The following is a 10,345-nucleotide window of genomic DNA, read 5'->3' as shown; positions in this document are numbered from 1 at the left end:
AAACTTGTGGTGATCCTCCTGCCTCAGCCTTCCAAGTGCTGGGATTACAGGTGTATCCCACAGTATTGACCTGTGTATGACAGGTGTATGCCACAGTATTGACCTGTGAATGGTTTAACTGTTAATATGGCCAGTATTCTAGATTTGTCTGATGATATTTTTCATGGTGCAGCTTTTTTTCTTAATCATTTCAGATCACTGTTGTCAGAAAGGATGGAGTTAGGAAAAGGGAGATTGCTCAGGACTGGACTGAACGCATTGCATGAAGCCTTACACCCCACCCACGGGCTTGCCTGGACCAATGGAAATCAAGTTGTCCTGACTGAGTTACAGCTTCACAGTGGAGAGGTCAAGCTTGGGGACTCCAGAATCCTTGGTCAGTTTGAACACGTCTGGGGCGTCTCCTGGGCCCCTCCTGACCCAGCTGGCATGCCCGCTCTGCTTGCTGTCCAGCATAAGGACCGTGTAACCGTGTGGCAGCTGTGTCCCACCACTACAGGGTCAAGCAAATGGCTGATGTCTCAGACCACCGAGATTAGAGAGTCTCTCCCTGTCCTTCCCCAGGGCTGTGTGTGGCACCCGAAAAACACTGTCCTAACTGTGCTGACTGCACATGATGCCTCCGTCTTCCCCAGTGTTCACTGTGACAGCTCCCGGGTGAGGGTGGACATCGGCACCCAAGGCCGCATTCACTGTGCATGTTGGACCCGGGACGGCCAGAGGCTCGTGCTAGCAGTAGGCAGCTGCCTTCAGTCTTACGTCTGGGCCAGTGCTCAGAAGACACTTCACAGGTGCTCCTCCTGCCCCCTCTTCAATGTGGACAGCCGTGTCTGCTCCATCAGGGCCACTGTGGGCTCAGAGGTTGCTGTCACCACGGAGCTTCCACTAGCTAAGATTTGTAGCTTAAATGCATCTGACACCGTTGATGTCCCAACTAATGGTGAATACGCTGGTCTGCACATTTCTCCAGCTGGTAGTGAGAGGTCCTCTGTGGATGAGGAGGCAGCTGCTTCTGAAACAGATTCTGAAGTACCAGCTTCTCCTTCCTTTTCAGATCTTCTGGATCTGACTCATTTACATTTCAGCCGACCCTGGTCTGAGGGAAGTGCTCTTATTTGTCTAAGAAAAAAGGACTACTTGACAGGAACGGGCCAGGATTCCTCTCATTTGGTCCTTGTGACCTTTGGGAAAGAGGTTACCACGGCCAGAAAAGTCATTATTCCAGGCATTCTAGTTCCTGATCTGATAGCATTTAATCTCAAAACACAGGTAGTGGCAGTGGCTTCTAATACTTGTAATATAATTTTGATCTATTCTGTCACTTCGTCTTCAATGCCAAATGTCCAGCAGATTCATTTAGAGACTGACGAAAGACCAAAAGGCATAAGTTTCATGACAGACAAACTATTACTAATTTTGGTAGGAAAACAAAAGTCCACTGATGCGGCATTTCTTCCTTCATCAGAGTCTGACCAGTATGTCATTCGCTTGGTTGTTAGAGAAGTCATGTGGGAAGAAGAATCCTCGGTAACATCTAATGAAACCCAGAGTGCTGATGCCACTTTCAATGGTCTGTTAAACAAAGCAAATGGAAAAAAGTTAATTGAAAGTCTTTCCCCAGTTTATTGTCATCAAAACAGAGAGCTCTTGTTAACAGCAAACACCAATAGTCCGGGTACAAAGCCTGGGAAAACTCTTATTGAAGAAATTAAAAGTCCCCCTTCCAGTATCCTGGATGGTTCCATTGCCCTGGAAACACTGCATAGGGCTTCCTGGGCCCAGGGAGTACTGCCCAGACTCACCAGCATGCCAGAACCTCCAAATGTTCCTCAAAGAGAGAAATTGGGGAAGGAAACTAGCCAACTAACTAAGGACCTGGAAATTTTATCTAGGAACGTGACTGAAATACAGCAATGTCTTTTTGAACTCAGGGATTTTCTATACAATAGGAAGAAATTGTCTCCAGTATATCCCTCCTCTAAGGATCCCCCTTATGTTCACATCATTTACCAGGTAACTTTTTTTTTTTTTTTTGGTTTTTCCCCGGTACCGGGAATTGAACGCACGACCTTGCGCTTGCCAGGCAGGCGCTTTGCCGCTGAGCTAAACCCCCAGCCCTTTTTTTTTTTTTTGAGACAGGGTCTCACTATGCAGTTCAGGCTGGCCTTGAACTCACTTTGTAGCCCAGGCTGGACTCAAACTTGTGGTGATCCTCCTGCCTCAGCCTTCCAAGTGCTGGGATTACAGGTGTATGCTACCATGTCTAGCTGTCAAGTAACTTCTTTAAGGAGCTACAACTGTGTATAAAAGCTCCTGCGTTTGGTGGGCACTGCAGGAAGTGTATTGAGGAGGAAGGGGTGCTGTACTTCACTGACCTGGGAATGTTAGGTTACAGGCAAGTTGATACACCTGTGCAGATTGGCTGGCTCTTTACCTACCAACCAGATGGGCACACACTGGTGTACACCCTGACTTTACCATGCACTTAGTGTGGAAAAAAATGACCATTCACTCACTCTGGCAATTTACATTTAGAAAAAAATACATATTTATATTTTGATACTGGGGATTGAATCCAGGGCCTGCCTCACCTATGATAAGTAAGTGTTCTACCACTGAGCAATATACCCTACTTTTTAATTCTGTTTTCAGACAGGGTCTTGGTAAGTTCCCCAGGCTGACCTTTCAGTCCTAGAAACTTTCCATCTTCCTGCCTTTTCTTCTTAAGTAGCTGGGATTCCGGGCATGCACCACAGTGCCCAGCCAGTAAGAAGTATATTTTCAGTTGCATTGTATAAACCTTTTCCTTATACAGTGGAGATATGCTTTCAGATATAGGAGCTGGGATATACTTCAGTGGCACAGTGTCTGCCTGGCAAGTGCAATGTCCTGAGTTCGATTTCCGGTACCCCCGCCAAAAAAAGCCAGCTATAGGAAAGTTGGGTTCATTTTAAATGTTTTATATGTATCTGTTTATGCATATGCAAGAGTTGGTTCTTTTTCCCTTTCTCTTTTTTCTTTCTTTCTTTCTCTTTCTTTTTCTTTCTTTCTTTCTTTCTTTCTTTCTTTCTTTCTTTCTTTCTTTCTTTCTTTCTTTCTTTCTTCTTCTCTCTATTTTTAGACAGGGTTTCACTATGTAGCCCAGGCTGTCCTTGAACTCATGGCAATCCTTCTGCCACAGCCTTCTGAGTACTGGGATTACAGGCATGCACCACTGTGCCTAGCAAGGATACATTATTTAAATGGGTTCATATCATATGTGTTTTTATCATAGATACTTGATTTCCCATTGAATGTGGCCATACCCCATCCTTCCCATAACCCACTTTAACCAGCAGCTGAGTGGATCCTTCTGTATTTTTCTCCATACCCATATGGTCTAACACAGATGTTTGTCTACATAAATATATACCATAGGTATGTGTGAGGTGGTTTGTCATTGTTCTACAAAACAGACTCACAGGGTGCACTGCTTCATGTTGAGGATGTGCTGTTTATTCAGCTAGTCTCTTGTAAATTGCCACTCACCAGGGCTGGTGATATAGCTCAGTGGCACAGCACCTGGCTGGCAAGTGTGAGGTCCTGAGTTCAATTCCCAGTACTCACGAAAAAGTCCAATACAATACAATAAAAATCACCACTCACTGTGTTTTCAGTTATTGACCCCTCTAGGTAGTGCTGAAATAGTGTATGTATCCATTTGGATTAGGACCTTTCTTTTTTTTTTTCTTTTCTTTTATCTTTTTTGTCTTTTGAGATGGGATTTCACTATGTAGTTCAGGCTGACCTTGAACCCATTTTGTAGCCTAGGCTGGCCTTGAACTTGCAGTGATCCTCCTGCTTCAGCCTACCAAGTGCTAGGATTACAGGTGTGCGCCACCATACCCAGCTAGGACCTTTATTTCTGTTGGATTAGTTTCTGGAAGAGGAAGTGCACATTTGAAGAATATGTATGTTTATAGTTTTGATGGAAGTCTGTAGAGCCGGGCGTGGTGGCTCAAGCCTGTAATACCAGCACTCGGGAGGCTGAGGCAGGAGGATTGTTGTGAGTTTGAGACCAGCCTGGACTACAAAATGAGCTCAAGAACGGCCTGAACTGCATAGCGAGACCCAGTCTCAAAAAAAGACAAAAAAGGAAGTCTGTATGGCCTTTCAAGGATGTTTTAAACAGTGCATTATCACACACCACCAGAAAAATATAAGATTGTCCTTTTCATCATGTATCACCAATACGGTCAGCATGAGATATCATTTCACTTTTAGTGAATCTGAGTATATTGTCATGCTTCTCAGCCAGTTGAATGTGAATTGCCTATGTTGATTTTTCTCTCTTAGGTTATCAGTTTATCTGAGTTTTTCAGATAGTATAGAAGTTAAGACATACGATCTCTTGATTTTCTTCAGAATATTTTAGTTTTTGCATTTAAGCTCTTTGTTTTTAAGTGGGGCATTGTGGTACTAGGAATTAAATTCATGGGCACTCTACCACCAAGCTACATCCTAGCCCCTTTAATTTTTGAGGCAGAGTCTTGCTTAGTTGCCTGGGTGGGACTCAAATTTATGATCCTCTTGCCTTATCCCTCAGTGCTGGGATTATAGTGCTCCCGGTTTACATACAAATTTTTGAATCTTTAGTTTCATTTTTGTATATGATCCACTTCTATTTTCTAAGAGATAATCAGTTGTGCTAGCAACATTATTAAAAATCTATCTTTGCCAGGCATAGTAGTGCAGGCCTATAGTCCCAGCATTTGGGAGGCTGAAGCAAGAAGATTGCCACAAATTCAAGGCCAGCCTGGGATACATAGTGAGACCCTGTCTCAGAAAAAAAAAAAAAAAATCCACCTTTATCCCACTAAATTTATTTTACCATATTTGTCATATGTAAATATGTATATTGGAATGTAATTCTAGATACTTGATACTATAACTACTGTCATGCTGATCTCTATCTAAAATGTTATCAGTACCATATTGACTTGATTATCATGGATTTATATATCAGTTCTAAAAGACATTTATAGCAAGCTGTAATCCCAGCAGTCAAAAGGCTAAGGTGGGGGCTGGGGATTTAGCTCAGCGGCAAAGCGCCTGCCTGGCAAGTGCAGGGTCATGAGTTTGGTTCCTGGTACTGGAGGAAAAGCAAAAACAAAAAAAACAAAAAAAGGCTAAGGCAAGTGGAGCACTGTAAGTTTGAGGCCAGCCTGAGCTACATGGTGAGGTCAAAGCCACCCTGGACTACAAAGCAAAACCCTGCCTTGAAAAAAAAAAAAAAAAGAAGAAGTATTAGTGTTTTCTTAAAACTATTATTTTAGTAACTCAAGAGTGTAGATTTTTGAAATAACCAAAGAGCTGATATGGTAGCAGTGCCTATAATCCTAGCACTTGTGAGGCTGAGGCAGGAGTATCTTTGGGAGTTCAAGGCCAGCCTGAACTACAAAGCAAGAACCTGTCTCAAAAAATTAACCCCCCCAATGAAAAAAAAAAATGTTAACTCCACTGTTTTTGTGATCAGTTTAACAACTTCTGTTTTACTTGAAGAAACCTAGCTATGTGGGTCCTGTTGAAAAAAGAGCGGTGCTTCTCTGCAGTGGCAAACTGAGGCTCGGTGTGATTCAGCAGATGTTTGGTCTCTCTCTCGTTGAAATGCTGCACGGTAGGTTGAATTCAGAACACCCCGTCCTTCCCCCATTTCTCTACTTCCACTTGTCAGGAAATGAGGCCTCTCAGCCAGGTGTGGTGTGAGTGCCCGTAATCCCAGCGCTCTGAGGCTGAGTCTGGATGGCAAGCTCAAGCCCAGCTTCAAGATCTTGGTAACTTAGTGAGACCTTGCCTCAAAATAAACAGTAGAAAAGGGTTGGGGCTGTAGCTCAGTGTGGAGGCCCTGGGTTCACACCCCAGCATTGCCAGAAAAAAAGGAAAAATACTAATCTATACCAAACATTCAGTGGTTTGCCGGAAACCAATGATTCACCAGGTAGTTGGCATGTATTACTGATTGCCTGTGCTTTGCCCAGGCCAGTTAGCAGTTGCAAAACACACGGAAAGTACAGGCTCTGTTCTCTGAGGATTAGAGTGTAGACAAAATAATGAAATGTGCACACGAAAAGACAAGAGTTACAGAGCAGGAAACAACAGTGTTAAGGAAGTCACAGCACACACACACACACACACACACACACACACACACACACACACACCCGCCCCATGCCTGTTCTGAAAGATTAAGCAGCAGCACTGCAGAATATCCTTCAGGGAGCTGCCACTCTCAAGTGAAGCCAGCATGGGGACAGGAGGGACACGCCTGCATGGCCAGGGACCGCGTGGTGACTGCATGCATCAGACACGGAACGTGTTTGTTTCCTTAGGCCTCATTCTTGTAAGAGTGGCCCCCCCTTTGAACATAAAGTATTTTATTTTTCCCATTTACCATTTGGGACACTTTATATCTGGATGTCCCCTGTGTGCCTCAGGATTGATCGATGGGGGCGTGGTGGCTAAATGTGGCATTAGGAGGCGGAGCCTCTGTGGAAGGTCAGGTCTCCAGGAGCACTGCCGGGAAGCTACTCTGTATCTCCCCTGTCTCTGCTTCCTGGCAGCTGGGACCCTTCCACTGCCCCTGACCAGGCAAAGGCTGAAACTTCTAAGTGAAGAGGAAAGAGACATTGTAACAGCCTTTTCTGTATTGACAACTACATTTATGATATGGCTTTGTAACTGTCATTTCATCTTTTTGTTTGTTTTGAGATGGGGTCTCACTATGTGGTCCAGGCTGGCCCTGAACCTATGGCGATCCTCCTGCCTCAGCCTCCCCAGGGCTGAATTACAAGTGTGCGCTACCATGCCTGGTTTATAATTGCCACTTTAAATGAATGGGTTAATAGTCTTTTCAGAGGTGTGTGGTATTTTACTTTGCTACATTTTCTTTGTCACATTTAGGGGGTTTTCAGTTTTTCACCACTATAAATAACTCTAAGAAAAACTTCTCTGCATATTTTTGTTATTTTGGGGAGTGCAGATTTTCAGAAGTGAAATCACAGGTCAAAAGGTGAGACACAGACTTAAAGGATCCAGAAAGGGTGGAGATCATGTTACACTAGTGGCTCCTAAGTCAACCTAGAACAAATGGTTTGGGATTTCCTGGACCCCTGTAGTCTGCTCTTGTCAGCTCTTCCTCTCTGGAAGGGTATCTTCAGGTTACTACAGATCTATAGAATGAGGAATGTTCTGCAAAATATTGTTCCCAACTAATACTGCTTCTGGAGAAACTGATGAACATACTGTAGGCAAGGTGGGAACTTTGACACCACCCTTAATGTGCACACAGAAGCACACCTGTGTGCACACACACAGCTTATATGTATAGCATGGCGTATAAATGCCTGGCCCGTGTCCTTTAGCTGTACTAAAGTGACTGACTAGATGATCATCTAACTTTACCCTAAGTTTTGTGTTTTGTTTTGGTTTGTTCATTTGTTGTTCTTTTTGAGACAGGGGATATATAGTTCAGGCTGGCCTTGAACTCACTTTGCAGCCCAGGCTGGCCTCGAACTCACAGAAATCCTCCTGCCTCCACCTCCTGAGTGCAGGGATTACAGATACGTGCCACCATGCCAGGCTTGTTTTGTTTTGTTTTTGTTTTTGTTTTTGTTTTTGTTTTTTGTTTTTTTTTTTCCGGTATGGGGAATCAAACTCACAACCTTGCACTTGCCAGGCAGGCGCTGTGCTGCTGAGCTGAATCCCCAGCCTTGTTTTGTTTTTTGAGACCGAGTCTTGCTATGTAGTCCTGGCTGGCCTCGAACTCACTATGTAGCCTGGGCTGGCAGCGAACTCTGTGATCCTCCTGCCCCAGACTCTGGGGTTCTGGGATTACAGCTGTGCACTACCACACCCACTTGACCTTACCCGAAGTAACAATCCATTCTTTTATCTCCTGTTCTCTGTAAAATCTTATGATGAGGAGGTTCAATATTATAGTAAAAAACATTTTCAGTCATCTGTTTCTTCTGCTGCCACTTTTTTTATTTTTGTAGTACTGGGGATTGAACCCAGGATCTTTTTTAAAATTTTGAGACAGGGTCTTCCTAAGTCTCTTAAATGGCACAGGCTGGGTTTGAACCTTTTATGCTCCTGCCTCAGCCTCCCAGAGTGCAGGGGGTTCAGGGTCATAGCACCATGCATGGCATTTTCCTTGTGCTATTTTTCGTGGGTTTGGTTTGCTTTGGCGTTTTGAGACGTGATCTTGCCAGGTAGCCGGAGCAGGCTTGAGCTTACGGGTCGCGTAGGCTGCCTCTAACTTGATGCTCTTGCCTCAGCCTCTCAAGTGCTGCGGTTTGGGCTGTTTTTCTTTTTGTAGTCTTCTTTTCTTTATAGTGTTGATTCCCTAAATTAGCCGCATGGTTTTTTTTCTTGGCAGACTCTCACTGGATCCTGCTCTCTGCTGACAGCGAAGGCTTCATTCCTTTAACTTTCACAGCCACCCAGGTGCTCATTGTGCGGGATGGTGGCCCGCCCAGCTCCGAGGTCTCCAGGGACTCTCTTTCTCACAGCCAGGACCCTGCCCCTTCTTCCAAAGGCTGTGGAGACCTTGCTGCGCGGAACCAGGACACCCCCAGCTGTCCTCGCCGCATGGATGGTGCGGCCTGATCCCTGGTCCCCGTGAGACTGAGGAGCAGGTCGGGCTGCACCATGGACTCCGGGGAGTCTCGAAGTGTCACAGGGGAAGCACTGTGGTCGGGGCTCTGCCGTTCTTCCCTGGGCTGCGGCATGCTGGCCGGTGGCAGCACTCAGTGTCTCTGTGAGATGGCTCAGAAAGCGGTCGCTTTCGTGTTTGTGACCCTGGAGTTGCATCTAAGGGCGGAGCTCCTAGGGCAGAGCCACACTGATGCCCTGTGACTTGTGTTTTACGGTTTCTCCGAGGCTTTGTGTCCCTTGTCCAAAGCAGTGTTAATGCCGTATTAGGGTCAGCACTGTCGCTCATCTTAGCTCTAAGACGAGGGCCAGGTGTGCTGTGCGGAGCAGTGAGCATATGCTGCAGCGTGTTTCCAGCCTCAGAGCAGCAGGAATCAGTAGCATGCAAAGGAGGCCAAACACTGACTTCTGCCGCCAGGGGTTCCTGGTGCTGGAGGTGGTTCTGACATTGGCCTTTCCTCCCAGGATTTAAACCTAATGCTGTGCCTGCCTGTAATCCCAGCACTCGGGAGGCTGAGACAAGGGGATCGCTATGAGTTTGAGGCCAGCCTGGGCTACATAGTGAGTTCAAGGCCAGCCAGGAACAGCGAAATGCTGTGTCAAAACAAAACCAAAATTTAAATTTAAATTTAAAAAATAAACAATTTGAACCAGCTGTGGTGGGGCATTCCTATAATCCAGTACTTGCAAGACTAAGGCGGGCAGATGGAGAGTCCAGTGCCAGCCTGGGCTACATAGTGAGACCCTGTCTCCAAACAGATAAACAAGAACACCCCCAAAACTGCAACAGCAGAGAAAGCTTGCTGACAGGCCCACACCCTGCTGAAGAGGCCCCCAGCGCGCTCTGAATGAACTTTCCCGTGATTTGAGCCCAGGCCCCCCTGAACTGCCCACGGCCTCAGGCGGAGTCTTCTGCTGCGCTGCTCTTATTTTCTCCCTGAAATGTGTTGCTTTATTTTATGTTATTTTTCAGCTCTGGTATCACAACACTTGCCTATTTTTTCATAGTAGTAAACCTCATTAGTTAACTTGTCACTTTTTTTTTTGTCCTGGGGCCCAAACCCAGGTCCTATGTGTGCTAGGCAAACATTCTACCCCTGGCCGCACCTCTAGCCCGCGTGTAACTTAAATTTAGTTATTTTTCTTTTCTTTCAAGTCTTAGAGATTGGTATATAAACATGAAAGTATTTAAGAAAATTGAAAATTTTCCTGAATCTGAGATATGGTAGTTCTAAAAAGTACCAGTTTATTGTACTTATGGGTAAAGTACTGGCTAGATGATGAAGGAACCCCGCGTCCCTTACATGGACACAGCGCTCTCACGGCCTTCAAAAAGAATCACTGGTTCAGTCCCCACGGGGTGTGGCTGGAAAGAACATCTGCAGATACATTGTCCCTGCCATAGAAAGTCCATTAGCGCGCGCATACACGCACGCGGTGTGCTTTAGAATTACCTGGAGAGAAAATACTGGCTGCCCTTGGGACTCCAGCCTGTCTGCCGCAGTTTATGGAGATGGAGCTGGGCTATCTAGGAAAGAAGTGGGCGCCCATTTGTGGTTCAGATGCATTAGCTGCGGGTAATGGAAGAGGAGGCTGTTCGTCTGGGAGCGGTGGCCGGAGAGTGGTGGCGAGGACAGTCTGAGGTCTGGCCCCA

At 45.7% G+C, this 10,345-nt stretch overlaps 1 protein-coding gene across 2 annotated transcripts in view; it reads left to right on the top strand.

The window, feature by feature from the left end:
* The window catches only part of LOC102023140 (chromosome unknown open reading frame, human C2orf44), a 25,101-nt gene extending 15,852 nt beyond the window's left edge, over nt 1-9,249 (top strand). For both annotated transcript variants that reach the window (XM_005400370.2, XM_005400371.2), the window contains exons 2-4: nt 195-2,013; nt 5,542-5,656; nt 8,417-9,249. In XM_005400370.2, the coding sequence (XP_005400427.1) occupies nt 214-2,013; nt 5,542-5,656; nt 8,417-8,646 (2,145 nt within the window). In that variant the 5' untranslated portion in view covers nt 195-213 and the 3' untranslated portion in view covers nt 8,647-9,249. The remainder of the gene's footprint in view (nt 1-194; nt 2,014-5,541; nt 5,657-8,416) is intronic.
* Nucleotides 9,250-10,345: the final 1,096 nt, after the last annotated feature.

Source organism: Chinchilla lanigera, unplaced genomic scaffold, assembly GCF_000276665.1.
Source record: "Chinchilla lanigera isolate Chin_1 unplaced genomic scaffold, ChiLan1.0 scaffold00068, whole genome shotgun sequence".
Taxonomy (NCBI): domain Eukaryota; kingdom Metazoa; phylum Chordata; class Mammalia; order Rodentia; family Chinchillidae; genus Chinchilla; species Chinchilla lanigera.
Note: the sequence above shows the minus strand (reverse complement) of the source record. Positions and strands in the feature narration are given on the sequence as shown.